The sequence below is a fragment of the Balaenoptera ricei genome, chromosome 7 (assembly GCF_028023285.1).
Source record: "Balaenoptera ricei isolate mBalRic1 chromosome 7, mBalRic1.hap2, whole genome shotgun sequence".
In the NCBI taxonomy this organism is placed as follows: domain Eukaryota; kingdom Metazoa; phylum Chordata; class Mammalia; order Artiodactyla; family Balaenopteridae; genus Balaenoptera; species Balaenoptera ricei.
Window position 1 is genome coordinate 59,766,015 of NC_082645.1, and position 15,536 is coordinate 59,781,550.

The following is a 15,536-nucleotide window of genomic DNA, read 5'->3' on the forward strand; positions in this document are numbered from 1 at the left end:
CATAGGGAAAACAATAGTGACAATACACATTAAATGACATTAAAAAATTCATGCCCTTTTGCCCAGTAAAGCAAACTCTTAAAATGTAAAATAAAGAAATAAATCAAAGGAAGAAAAATTGTATGCATAATAAATGCCACAATATTATATAGTGAAAAGAAATGAGACTAACAATTATGAATATCACTTGAAATCTGCCTCTGTCATACACAACCCTGCTAGAATTCTTCAACAAGCCAGGGAGACAATCTATGTATGTCAAGTGTACTCTGGCCATAAGGATCTTAATCCAGATGGTACGTGTTCCCTATTCTTGACATTGAAACAAAGAAGAAAAAATTTTTAATTGTAAAGCATCCTTGTATCTAAATATAATAGTAACAGTTAACACATACTGACTGGTTAACATGCCACAAATTTCTCATTTAATTCTCACAACCTTATGAAATAGTTACTATTTCTTATCCCATCCTACAAACAAGAAAACCTAGGAATTCCCTGGCAGTCCAGTGGTTAAGACTCCACGCTTCCACTGCAGGGGGCACGGATTTGATCCCTGGTCGGGGAACCAGGATCCTGAACGGCACATAGCCAAAAAAAAAAAAAAGCATTTAAAAAAAAAAAGAAAGAAAGAAAATCTACAGATGCGTGGAGAGGTTAAGTAACTTACTACAGTAAGCGGCAAAACCTAAACTGATATCCGGGTCTAACAAATATGTGCTTGTAACTACTTCTACATAATAATGCTTCTAACATAAGGTACCAATATCTAAGTATAAAAAACTAAGTATAATGCTGTCAACTAGGTCAGAGAAGTAGGAGACACAGATAGGAAAGAGGAGTAGGGGGCCAAGGGCTTGCCGAGGACTGCCATTCGTTAGCCTTTTGGGTTTGTTGTTTAAAACTATAAAATAAAAAATTTTTAAACAGCGAGAGAAATGCCCGGAGAAAATATAATAAAGCATTTGATAAATTGGATTAGATACATGTTCAGTATGAAGATCACAACCCTTTGGTTAACTGCAAGGCACTGTGTGAATAATATTTAAGCCCAGTAATTCCTAGGATGAGGTGAACCCCGCCTGGTTCAAAAATACATGCCTATCTCATGCACTGCTGCTGTATGAGTGGAACACAATTCTTCAAATAATAATTTGACAATAGTTATCAAAAGCCTTTAATTGTTTTATACTTTTTGCCCTAATAATTCCATCACTGGGAATCCTCTTCGGGGGTTGGGGGGAGCTTTTACTCAGAGATATTATATCAATATCTATTGTAGCCAAAAAGTAAAAGTAAAAAGAAAAGAAATAACCTAAATAACTAACTATGGTAGTTAAGATGTTTTTGTTCACCATGATCCATTCCTCAGGAAAACTACCACTCACCCAATTTGTGTGACCTTCAGCGGTCTGTCAATCATGGCTTTCTGTGGATTCCCCAATTCACTCTACCTACAGCCATAGTGGCTACCTTGCTGTACACCTCCCAGGTACCAGTGATTGGTTAAGGAACTGACAATCATAATGCATGAGCATCAACCCAGAAGTGACATGTGGACATTAGGAAAAAGTTTTGTCTTCCAAGTGTGGTTGCTAAGCCAAAAGGTATGTGACTGCGCTCCAGAATCAAGAGGCTAGAAGAACCCAGAAATGGAGTCCAAGAGGCTCAGTGACATTATTTGAGACATTGGATCTAAGCTGTTTCCAAAGCCATTCCATCCTCCTCCACACATACAATTCCCAGTTACGTGAACCAGTAAATTCCTTTTTTAACTTACCGAAGCTTGTGTTAAGTTTTTATCACAGGTAAGCAAAAGAATCATGACTAACACACTACCAAAAGAAGAATGGTTAACTAAGTAAATTATAGTATCCCTGTGGTTAAAATTCAGTGGAATAATGCTGACAGAATAGTATAACTGCTAAGAGCATGCACTCAGGAGCCTAGTCTGAATCCTGACTCTGCTACATATTCTCTATGCATCCTTGGGTTAGTTAGTTAACCTCTCTGTGGCTCAATTTCCTCATCTGTAAAATAGAGGTACAACAGTACCTACTTCATGACTGTGAGAAGTAAATGAGTTACTATTTACAAAGTGCCTAGAACAAGTCCTACCATTAATAAGTATATGCATCTTTTCAATAAATGAGATAAGCAAAAATATATATACAAAGTTAACTAAACCATGTAACTTCACTGATGTTTTTTAAAATCTGTGTGCAGAAAAAGGAAAAACTATGTTTTTAAAAAAGCAAAAATACCCTATTTGTCAAAAAAGAAAAAAAAAAAATGAAACATGCCTCAGGTCTCATGAAAGACGGGATGAATCTGATTGGCTTCATACAAATCCCCCTGACCTTCTCCAGAGGCACCATATTCACCATCAGACAAGAAGCACATACATAGTGTCAAGTGTGGAATTATGAAATCACAATGTATGACATTTAACAATACCAGCAAGTACCAGGTTAAAACTTAATTTAAACCTAGAAGTCATTTCTCCAACTAAACTAGTTTCCAGGGAAAGGTACAAATTTATGAGCAGAACGAACTCTTAATAATCCATATAAATGAAGGAGAACAAATATTATGTCAGCCCCCAAAACCACTCATATTTGGCTTTGTTCTGCATCCTTGTAGCATACAAGCATTTTAACTTAAATAGAGGTATAACCTGTCTTCGTGAAATTCACAAAATTTCAAACCTAACAGTGAAGCCACATTGAGAAGATTTAACTTTCACAACCTACCACCTGTTTCAGATCTGCATCTTTCTACATCATGCTTTGAATTCCTATCAACCCATTCAAATTCTGTCTCTCATTAGATACACTAAATAATACATGTTACCAAGGGATCTGTTTTGTATGCAATAAGGTAATTAAAGCTTTAAGTGTTTTAAAAAATACTTCTTACAAGATGAATCAGATTAAGCTTCAAGCTTCCTTTCCCTGCCATACTGAATACTAATAAAACTCAAACATCTGCCACTAAAGCATCTCAATTTTGTTCAGAGCCTCACGCACCAGGTTAAAACCCTCCACAATAAGTGGACTATTCCTATGTGGACAGTCAAAAATTCTCCATTCAAATTCTAATGTTTATTTGTTATTGCTGTAATGAGCTTATGAGGTCAAAATATTAAGATAAATGGCATCCCAATTTAATTATTAAACATGAAAGTAAGATTTTTCATTAGTATACCTCTAACATTTTCCATGAAACGTAAGATCTGTACAAATTGGTTTTGGATTTTTCTTTTTTTTAATCTTATCTCCACATACATACAAAACTCATGCAAAAAAATAATAATAACAAAGTTTACCAGTAAATTGAATGAGCCTAAAAGACTGATTAGTAAATTAAAATTTGTTAAGGAAAAACTAAGAAATTACCCAAAGCTAAATTTCCATATCTTAGGCAATATATCCCAGTGGTTAAAATGCAGACTTGATTAAAATCTTAGCCCTAACATTTACTACTCTGTGTCATACTGGGCAAGTTTCTTTACTTCTCTGTACTTTGGTTCCTCATCTGTAAAATGAGAATGATAATTGTATATACCTCACAGAGTTATGAGAATTAAATGAATTAACATATACAAACAATAAACTTTAGCTATTATTGTTTTCCATTATCACTCTCTAAAATATAACTTGCCTATGAATTACTAAAATGAGTATCTCCCTGGGTCTGAAATACGTGCATATTAAGTATATAATCACTCCGTTTAAAAAAAAAAAAGCTTTAACAGATCTTCAACAAAACTTTTCGTTAGGTGCCACCTCTATAGAGCAGCAGTCCCCAACCTTTTGGCACCAGGGACCGGTTTTGTGGAAGACAATTTTTCCACGGACAGGGGTGGGGAATGGTTCAGGCGGTCATGCAAGCGACGGGGAGCAGCAGATGAAGCTTTGCTCACTCGACGCCACTCACCTCCTGCTGTGCAGCCCGGTCCCTAACAGGCCACGGACGGACCGCAGCTGTAGCGGTCTCCTGGGGTTCGGGGACCCCTGCTATAGAGGACATCCTACTATGCACTGAGAATATGCAAATGAACAAAACACAGTCTCTGAATTCAAGACCTTTCTGTCTAGTATGCAAAAAAAATAAAACTATAATAAAAGGTAGTATGACAAAGGTGCTATGAAATAGACAATCCTATACGACACTGAAGAGCAGAGGCATCTAACTCGGGGGGAAACACACCAGAAATAATTTCTGAGGAACAATCACCTAGTTACTTCACTTCAGGGCACCACATTATTATTTATGTAATTTACACAGCTTTTAATATATTCATAACAGTATTTTAGAATGTAGATCATTAAAAAGACAAGATCACCTAGCACACTACTGCTTACCATGCTCATAAATAAACTTAAAAATCTTTTGGTAATAATGAAGATGAGTATCTTCTCTTAACAAATTATAACCTTGAAAAGGTCACATTGCTTCTTCAAGAAACATTTCTTTCACCAATAAATAAAAGCTACAAACTTTCCTCCAGTAAATTATAATTAGCACTAATGTCAAAAGAATAATATTTTTGAGCTGTTAGAGAACTCTGAAGGCTTCGAATTCAACTCCCTCATTTTACAGATGAAAAGGAGCCACAAAGTATAATGGAGAAAGCAGTAAGTTGAAAGTCAGAAAACTGAATCCTGGTCCCAACTCTCCTACAGTAAAAGCCTGGGCAAATTATCTGTAAAATGAGAGGTTTGGATTCAATTGCTTCCAAGGTCCCTTTCAGCTCTGTAATTCTCATTTTATGAAACTGAAGCAGAGAGATAAGCAACTTGCCCAAAGTCACCCAGCTAGTTAATGGCAAAATTGGGACTACACTTGGATTCTAATTATCAATGCACTTTCTCTTCTCTACCATACTTCTTCTCCTACTTCACCATTCCTCTAAATTATTCTAAGATTTCTGGAAATTATTAAAGAGCATGAAGGAGTTTATTAAACTAAATGACTTAATCCTATGGCTCTTCTATAGAAAATGAGCTTTAAGTCTAAATGCAAGAAATACATGAAGTCTCAAGCTGTGTCACTTACTACACTTAAGTTGACCCCAAGAAAGTTACAGGAGTTTAACCTTGACTTCCCAGCACCTAAAATCTAACCTTTCAATACATCTCACAGAAGAGATTATGTTCCATATTAAATTAAAATATGAATTGCTATAGGTAATGATAGCTATTACATGCATAATTCTCTCAATAAGATGAGAATTTAAATTCTTCACTTTATGTTCTGGTTTTATTTAATATGCATTTTTAAATTCAAGAGAGATCAATTTAAACGCTTTGCCTTCATGCATCCTTTTTTCAGACTCTCTAGCTTTAAAACCATTAGATTAAGCACATTACTTCTGAAATCACATACACAATTACAAATGAAAGACTATACAGACTGCTGACAGTTTCTCTTTCTGAACTGAAAATCAGCCCCCCACAGCATTCTAAAATTCTGTGCCCAAGTATATGACAACTCTACTAAACTGTATCGTAAGCAGCATCTGATTCCCTAAAATGTCTTCGAAGCTTATTATATTTCACAGGGAATTCATTAGGATTTCAGGAAGACTAACAGTGTTGATTCCAGAAAATACAGAAAAATCCTCAGAGGAAAAGCACGATAAAAATGCAAAAGAGTAATAAAGTCAATGATAGTTTCATGCTACTGACTTAAGAGAATATTCAAAAACATTCATGGATATGTAAGTACAGTTTAACTATATTTACGAATTTTCAAAGAATCACAGAATGTTTGCAATTTTTAACTGGATGGGACCTTAAGTCACTTAATCTAATAGCACACAAAATAAGAATCTACAGAATTTATCTCTAGCTCCCCCAAAAAAGTCTCCGTAGTTTGCTTTAAATTCTTTAAAGCAGTTCTTTCATTGCTGGCCAAGTCTACTAGTTATACAGTTTTTACATTCTTCTCAAAAAATGATACTGAATTCATTCTGTGCCTTCCTAACTTTCACCTGCTGGTCCACCTTCTATAACACCATAATGAACACATTCTCTCTTCTATTTATGTGTTTGAAATGCCTGAAAACAGCTATACTTTTTCCCACCCTTTAGTCTCTTCTTTAGTCTAAATGTATAGTCCACAGATTTCTTGTGGGTCCTGAAGACACTTCCGGGATAAAATGTACTTCCACATCACAAGTACCTCTTTTTTCATTCATTCATTCATTCATTCATTCATTTATTTATTTATTTATTTATTTATTTTTGGCTGTGTTGGGTCTTCATTTCTGTGCGAGGGCTTTCTCTAGTTGTGGCGAGCGGGGGCCACTCTTCATCGCGGTGCGCGGGCCTCTCACTATCGCAGCCTCTCTTGTTGCGGAGCACAGGCTCCAGACGCACAGGCTCAGTAGTTGTGGCTCACGGGCCTAGTTGCTCCGCAGCATGTGGGATCTTCCCAGATCAGGGCTCGAACCCGTGTCCCCTGCATTGGCAGGCAGATTCTCAACCACTGCGCCACCAGGGAAGCCCCCACAAGTACCTTTAAAAAAACTGTCACTTGTCGAATTTTGGTGTAATATCAAAGAATAACTTCCAAAAAGACTATTAAAATAATTCTTTTGCAACTACATATCTATGTGAAGTTGGATTCTCTTCACATGCCTCAATCAAAATATATCTCAACAGACTGAAAGAAGAAAATCCAGCTATCTTCTAGTAAGCCAGAAATTAAAGTGATTTGTAAAAATATAAAACAATGCCACCAGCCTCACTGAAGTGTGTTTTCGTTTTAATTTTTGGCTGCATTGGGTCTTCGTTGCTGTGCGCAGGCTATCTCTAGCTGCGGTGCGTGGGCTTATCATTGAGTGCAGGTTCAATGCAGGCTCTCATTGAGTGCAGGCTCAGTAGTTGTGGTGCACGGGCTTAGTTGCTCTGCAGTATGTGGGATCTTCTCGGATCAGGGAACAAACCGGTGTCCCCTGAATTGGCAGGTGGATTCTTAACCACTGTGCTACCAGGGAAGTCCCCTCACTAAAGTTTTTGTTTTAGAATATTTATCTTCATTTTAAAATTTGTTAACATGTAATCAGATTGTTATTTTTAGATAAATATTTTTGAAGTTATTTCATTTCAAATATAGTAAATATCAACAGACATAACCCACATAAACAAAATCTCTTCCTCAATACTTTTTAAGGGAGTAAAGGGGTCCTGAGGCCAAAAATGCTAAAGCACAGCCTATTTCTCAGGGGCAGATTCCCAGACTTCTAACTATCTTGGATTTCCACCTCTCCTCTAATACGTACATATGCCTCTGTAAGGGAGGCACCTACCACATGTCTATATATTCATGAGCTAGAATCCTTAAACATACAACCCTGTCTTGCTCCGGCAGGTGACTTCAAGAAATTAAAGGGCCATCTGGTACACTTAACTGTTAACATCTCCCTACAGGTATTACTCAGTCATCTGGAGTCAAATACTTCAACTCTTCTGTCTAAAGGATGCAGTCTATAAATATGGAAACAGAGAGCAAGTTTATTTAAACTGTGATATTATCTTTTTGACCAAACTACTTTCGTTATTTATATAAAAGTAAAGCAAATTATTCATATCTGGCAAGATGGAACAGAAAAGCCAAGTCTTTTGTATAACCATTTATTTGACTCTTAGCAGTAACCCATTCAAAAGTACCTATGTACTGATACGCAAAAAAACCACCTGCTCATCTAGCCAGTACACACATCAGGTTCCTCGGCCTCAGCAAACAAACCTGACCTTATTTGAAAATTTAATTTCTTAACTTCCTACATCCTTATTCACAGATTAGAAGATAAAGTGGGATAGAGAATTTAGCCACAGGTTTAAAAGACCTAATGTGAAATCTAGAGCTACACTGCTGAGCACCTCTCAGAGAATTTTAAGATTGATAAAGGAAAAGCTTTGGGACTCCGAGGGAAGAAAGAAGTCTACACTATATCATATAAATTCCTAAATCTTATGAGTTAGGCTTATGGATAAGATACTTATAGAACAACTTTGAAAATAGCCCATTTTCAAAGTAAAGTTTGCTTAAAAGGAGTTCATCACATATGTAACTTTATATATGTACATATACATATGTGTGTATCTCTTTTAAGTTTAAAAATTTCTATTATATATTACATTTAATTGGCTCAGTTTCTCAAGAAACAAAGTTTATTCTCTCCTTGATACATACACTCAAGTTCCATTAACAGTAATGGTTCTTACTATCTATCAGCCACCAGCAATCAAAGCTCTCAATTTACATCAATTTACACAACATACTAATGTTACTTGGAAAAGATGCAAAGCACTTGTTAAAATAAAAACTGGGATCACACTCAAAAGAAAATGTTTCCATCTTGACACCTAGGGCTTCATATATGCAATTCCTATTAGCGTTGGTGAAATCTGAAACTATAGCTTCAAGATGAATATATATAATCCAGAAGAGAATTAATAGTTTTAACTTACTTCCTGGTTGGTCAAAAAAACCAATGTACCACTGTCACCATACAGGTACTTGGGTGTGAAGTATAACTTCCACAAAAACATGTCCTGTTATTTAATTAGTAAATAGAGACTCACTATTCAGGTTACATAAAAATCCAAACTGCTGGACAAAATTTCTGGTTATTTGGAGGGTCAAGCTAAATTATTCCAACCCCTGAAAAATTTAAAACATCAGGAAAATTGCAGAATAGTATGAAAGTTTTTTAACTAGAGTTGAACCTCAGAAACTCACAATCTAGATTTTTCAGCCCCCAAATTATTAATTACAGATGTTACAGATGAGCAATTCAACACTATGCCCTCAGTATCTAGCACAGTGCTTAGCTCACAGAAATGGCTCAGCAAATATTTAAGAAATGAATGAAAAAAAGGTATAGCCTTAAAAGAGAGTCTTTCCCAAGACCATCATTTACTATCACTCATTACACTATCATTCCTAACACTATCATTAAGCATCTTAATGAAAGTACAGACAAAAGCAAAAGGATGCTAAAAGCAACAACTGCTCTGTTTACAAAATAGATTTTAAAACATTCATTTACAAATTTTCAACTGCAAAAAGAAAAATTACCAGGTGTACTAAATTTGAGTGCGTCAATAAATAAACTTTTATCTTCTAATAATCAGAACTCAGGGTTGGGGGTGAGATGGAAAGGGGAAATGTCGTGTCAATGTATTCAGCATGCTTAATGGATGCCATAAATCAAACCTTCCCCTGAATTTTCCAGAGCAAATTCATACCAATCTTTGAGCCTATTGTCACTTTCACACATGCTCACAGAACAAAATGACAAAGAATGCTGTGCCTGAACCACTGGATTCAGGGCACAAACCACTTGATTAACAAATGTCAAGGCTCTGAGTCGTAAATATTGACAGATATTTTCAAGATAAATTAATCCCACCGACTCCTGCATAAATCAAAGCTCCTGGTATCTTTAAAGGATTCACTAGACTACTGGACTTCCAGACGTTTTTTTTGAAAATGTGGCTACAATCTCCCTGTGTGACACAACCGGCCGTGAACAACCCATTTACCAATTGCTGATGAATACCGCTAAACGTTTTCCAGACAAAAGAGCGTTAAACGTGATTCTACGCACATTTATTCTTCCCCCATAATTCTCCCAAATTTCATTTTATGTCGTATACTTAAAGTTAAATACAGCAAGTTGAAATTTTAGTCAAAAGCACTCCGGTGTCTTACTAGCTGTGTAACTGCTACATCTGGTGGCAGCACACTTGCATGCAAGAAGCCAGAAAACTTAGAAAACAATTGTAACCGATCTGGTGCGTGTTTGCAGTAACCTTTACGCAGATATTTCCCACAAAACCCACGACCCTGTCGAAGAACAGTAGCCTACTTGCAGTAGAGAGGGAACGCACAAACACGCAGGAGGTGATGGCGAAGCAAAGTTGCAACCATCTGGAGGGATGGTTTTAAAAGCCTGCCCACGAATCAGTCTGTCGTTTAAACTGCTCTAGGGGGCCAGGCAAGGGATCAAAGTCGGCTTTGATAATTTCAGAGGCTCCCCCCAAAGGGCAGAGACCCTGCAAACGAGAGGCATCCTCCAGGTCCCGGGCAGCAAAGCTCGCAGAGCGGGGACCGCCTCTAGGGGAGGAGTGCGCGAGGGAAGGGGAGGGGGCTCGAGGATGAATGCTTCACCAAGAGGGAAAATCCACCAGAGACCCGAGGCCAGGAGGTTAAGAGTACTGAGTGTACTAGCAAATGGAGCAGAAAGGGGCTCCCGTCCGGGGTCAGGCTTCCCATCCCAGCAGGACTGGCTCCTAGGAAGCCCAGGCGAGTCTGTGCGCCGCGCCTCGCTCCGTCCCCTCCAGCGAGCACCCCCTCGTCGGTCTTCTCAGCCACCCGCGAACCACCACCCACACACGGAGCTCTACCTCCCCGGAGCCGGGAGGCCTCGAGTCCACCTCGCCCCCTCCCCCACCCCGGGGTCGGAGGAAGGAGACGCGGGGGCGCGGGGGCCGCGGCGCAGGAGGGGAGGCCCGCGAGCGGGCGCGGGCGCGACGGCGCTTACCTTCCCTGGGCCTCCCGGATGGCGGCGTGTGATTCAGCAGGGACCTGGCCGCCGTCGCCGAGCCCGGGGTTGGAGACGTGGAGAGCTGGGACCAAGATGGCGGCCCCTCCAAACTTCCACTGCTACTTTGGACACTCATCAAGCTACTTTCTGGGAACCCGACTCCCCCCCTGCGACGGCAGCGGCGGCAACGGCAACGGCACCGGCACCCGCCTCCGTCATGGCGGGGGCCGCGCTGAGGGCGAGCGAGAGAGCGAGGGCAGGGAGGGGAGATTCAAGGGGATGGGGGAGGAAACCGAGAAGGGGGGAGGTGGGGAGGGTAGAGGGGAGGGTAGAGGTGAGGGGAGGAGAGGGGACGGGGAGGAGGAAAAGGGGGAGAAGTGAGGGAGCCGGCGAGCGCGCCGGGGAAGAGGCGGAGGGAAGGAGCGCGGCGGCGGAGATGTCGAGGGGGCGTCCGCTGGGGCCGGGGTCGGAGAGCGGGCGGAGCGCGGGCTGCGCCGGCCGAGAAGACTTCCGCGGGCGGAACCTGCCGGCACCTCTGCAGTGCGTCGGCCCCCGGCGTCGCCCGAGTGGCGGCGGCGGCGGCGGGTGGGTGGCGGCTGAGGCGGCGGGATAACCTCTGCATCAGTTACAGGCGGCGGCGGCGTCACGCGCCGCCTGTGCAAACACTATCGCGAGGCTCCTGCGCCTCCGGTAGCAGCGGCGGCGGCCGCGGCCGCGGGAGCAGGCTGGGGGGAGGGACTGCCAGGGGTTGGGGGCGGGGGGGCTGGGGAGGGAACGAGCGCGCGAGGGAGGAGACGCGGGCGCCGGGCGCTGCTGGTTCACCCGCGGATCGCAGCGCTGCGCGGGAGCCCGGCCGACCGATTGGCGTGCGCGGGGGTGGCCTCCCCGAGCCGGCCGGAGGGAGGCGCACCCCGCACGCGCCCCCGCCGCGCTGCACCGGCTCCCGCGCCCGATCCGCTGCCACCTGACTCCCCCTCTCTCTCGCGGAAGCGCGCCTGGCTTCCGACCCACACCCAGCCTGGAGAGAAATGCTTCTGCTCTCGCTGGGCTGTCGTTTCTCAGGAGTTCGATGTGATCATTTCTCAAAATGGAACTGAAAAGTTGAGAGTTGCTTCTTTCTTGCCCCTCTCTACTGTGCAAAAAAACCGGTGTGCCTCTCCTCGTCTACAGAATGGGAGTGATTATCGAATAAAAGAGCTAAGAAAATAAGTTGGGGGGGGGGGATGGAAATAAAACTTTATGAATGTTTTCCAAAAAAGAAAATCTTTACCGGTGTTCTGCGCTGTATGTGTGGTCTAGCAGTTCTTTGTTTTAAAACAGTAGGTGGGAAATCTAAGAAAATTTTGATCACCGAATTCACATATTTAGGGAAACTATCCAGGGTTCATCTTGTAGAAGAGGGTATGGTTTCTAGAAAGTTCCAGGGCCGCTGCTGAGCCCTGACTACAAAATCCTAAAGCAAATTGCAGCATTTGCTGAAATTTATAGGTACAGTGTAACTTTCTACACACCCACACACGGACAGACACATCAGGGATTGGGCATCTTGTACATAAAGGAGCTGTCTAATAGTTCAGGAAAAATACAAGGCGATTGCTCTCTTTAAAAAACCAAGTTGAATAGAACACTAAAAAGATTATGATATAGAGCAACTGTACTGGCACGAGGAAATGGCATGCAGGGGGACAAAAATGTCATTTCTATTTTTTATTTTTATGACTTTGCATTTCTCATAGTAATGTTTTGTTCAGATAAACTATCATACTAGAATAGAACCTTGGTTGTCAGTTATCTCCAGAGGTAATTTTAGTTTTCTTATGCTTCAGATTCTTCAGTGAGTTTTTAGTAATGTTCTGCTTTTCAAACTTAAAAGGGACATCTCACAAATTAAACAATTTTATTATTTTTTAAATTAATTATTTATCTATTTAGGCTGCTCCGGGTCTTAGTTGCTGCACGTGGAATCTTTGCTGCAACACGCGGCTCTTAGTTGCGGCATGCATGCAGGATTTAGTTCCCTGACCAGGGATGGAAGCGGGGCCCCTTGCATTGGGAGCACAGGAGTCTTACCCACTGGACCACCAGGGAAGTCCCCTAAACAACTTTAGCGAGTTATAATTAACATACAGTAAACTACACATATTAAACTGTACAACTTGATAACTTTTGATGTGTATACAACCCTGAAACCATTTATACAATCAAGATAGTGAATATATCCATCAGCCTCCAAAATTTCCTCTACCCCTTTGTGGTTCCTCTTCCCCTACACCCCCATTCCCAAGTAACCACAGATATGGTTTTTGTCACTTAGATTAGCTTGCATTTTCCAGAACTTTAGATAAATGGAATCCTACGGTTTGTACACTTTTGTCTGGCTTCTTTTACTCAACATATTTTGAGATTCATCTACATTGTTGCATTTATCAGTAGTTCATTTCTTTTTATTGCCGAGTATTCCATTGTGTGACTATACCACACTTCGTTTATCCATTCACCTGTTGATGGACATTTGCATTGTTTCCACTTTTTGGCTATTATGAATAATGCTAGTATGAACATTGGTGTACAAGTCTTTGTGTGGACATATGCCTTCCTTTCTCTTGGATACATATCTAGAACCTTACCATTAGATTTTTATACCAAAGCACATTCACCCTAAGGCAAAACAAGAATTCCTATATGATAGGTAATAGGCAACTATATGCTCTTTCAGTATTTTAAGAGTAAGCTTAGTCAGCTGATTGTGGTGAAAAGAGCACAGGACAGGAAGGAAGTCAAGAGGCCTGGGTACTAGTCTCAGCAGGTAACAATCCTTCTCGATTCAATTTCCTCATCTATGAAAAAGAGGTTAGAGTCACTAGGTGATCTCTAAAGCTCCCACCTATTCCACGACTTTATACGGAGCTCTAGAGAGTAGTAAACAAAACCCAACCAAAGAGATTTGATAGTAGGTTATCTTCCTCCCAACCCTCCCCAGAGCCTCAGGTTACCTTTACACCAACCCTGGTTACATTTTATGCAGACTGACTCCTTTTATTTTAAATGGTAACTAGAGGATCCCAGCAAATAACATAATCCAATTACTTTTGATTTATTTTTGTTACAAGTGCTGCCTTGGAAAGACAATTAAATGATTGATTCCTGCTTTCTTGTAGCTTATGATAAAGATAGTCAACACTGACTTACTTATAGAGGCTACTGCCAGCAATAGGGAGCTACTTAAATAAACTGCGGCTTAGCCTGAAAATGGAATGTTATGCCATCACTTAAAATCATGTCTTTGAAGAATACTGAAAAGGATGATAAATTTTCATGTATATTTTAAGAGAAAACATGGGTATGATCCCGATTTGTTTGTAAGTATGCAAAACAAATGACTGCAAGGATGCACCCGAAAAAAAGTGCATGGCCAGCCTTGGGCTGTAAGATTGCATAATTATTCTTTTCTACTTTCTGCTTTGCCAAATTTTGTGCAATGAATCATGTATTTCTTAAGTAATTTAAGCATAAAAAGGGCCTGGATGCAAATAGTGCAAATACATAATTTTATTAAATTATTGTGATAAATGAAAGCTTTTAAATGGTAAGGAGAGGCTCCCCCACTCCTTGCACATCAGCTAGTACACAGGCATTCAAATAACGTTTGATAGAGAGATAGATGGGATGGCTAGAGTGTTAGCTTGCTCAACAGGAAAAGATATAAGAAAGTAAGGAAAGTCCAGATTCAGCCACTCTGGGGAAAGAGAACTATCAAGAAAAGCAAGAAAAGATCATTGGAAGGGGGTTTAGGGCAAGATTTCTTGGGGAAATATTCCCAGAGGGAAAGCCAGCATGAAAACACAGGAGTAAAACTGCCTACAAAGAATTGGGGAGAATATTCTTTCTGTGAATTGAGAGCTCCATGAGGACAGGGACCCAAGCCCCTAGTGCAATGCCCGGCACAGAATCAAGGACTCTGTCATGGAATGGGTGATGAGGATCAACGAGCTGGGATACAGGTGAGGAAGCAGTCCAGGAGAGGAGGTCTTCAAGCCTCTCCTGATAGAAGGTCACATACAAAAGGGGAGAACTAAGCCCTGATCTATAGGTTAGTCATAATTTACAACTATGTTTATTAGACTCTTTTCTATTTACATACCATAGTAAAAAATATTTACAAAGCACCCAATATCATAGGTATAATAAATTTTTTTTATATCTCTTAACATTTGATTCCTTCTAAATTTGAGGAAACAATTAATGCTTAAGTCCCTTTCCCCCAAACCAGTCAGAAATGAGCCCAGAGACTGGATGAAATGTCCTTTCTTAGTACTCCCCCATACAGGGGCTGCTGGAGTCATTTCATACCACCCAGAGAGCAGGTTGTACAAGTCTCTCCCTCAACTCAAGAGTTCAATGATGTCACATTGGTAGCTTGAAACTGGCCATGGTAAGAGTATTTACAACACCAAAGTCAGCAAAATCTACAAATCAAGGCTTGCTCACCAGCACACCACTGCTCCCACAGTACATAGATCATTGCCTCATTATCCTCCATTTCCCCGCCTTGGCTAAAAGCCTGGGGAGGGCAAGGACCTTGTCTGTCATGTTTACAGTGATAGTCCCAGCATCTAGCACCTGCTCGGCATACAGCTGGTGCTGATACATATTTGTTGAGCCAATCAATTACCCACAGAGCTGGTTAGCAAGCACCTGAGCCCCCTGAGCTAATCTGCTCGTAAACAACTCTGTTGGCCATGCTAGCAGAGGAAGAAAAGACCAAATACTCCCCCACCCCCTCACACTTTCACTTCATTGGCCAATGTTTGTGATTTGGTAAAGTTCACTGACCTTGTTAGGGTTGCCAGATGAAATATAAATTTTGCAAGGGCCATACTGATACTAAAAAGTTATTTGTTGTTTACGTAAAATTCAAATGTAACTGAGCATCCTGTATTTTTATTTGCTACATCTGGCAACCCTAGCCCTT

General features: G+C 40.8%; 1 protein-coding gene across 2 annotated transcripts in view; it reads right to left on the minus strand.

Moving 5' to 3' along the window:
- Positions 1 to 15,536, minus strand: part of TLK1 (tousled like kinase 1) — a 197,327-nt gene that overhangs the window by 144,628 nt on the left and 37,163 nt on the right. The window contains exon 1 of one of the 2 annotated variants that reach the window (XM_059928081.1): positions 10,562 to 11,199. The exons of the other annotated variant lie outside the window; for it this stretch is intronic. Within the exon in view, the coding sequence (XP_059784064.1) occupies positions 10,562 to 10,700 (139 nt within the window). The 5' untranslated portion in view covers positions 10,701 to 11,199. Of the gene's footprint in view, positions 1 to 10,561; positions 11,200 to 15,536 lie in introns of those variants that run through there. 2 annotated transcript variants of the gene reach the window in all.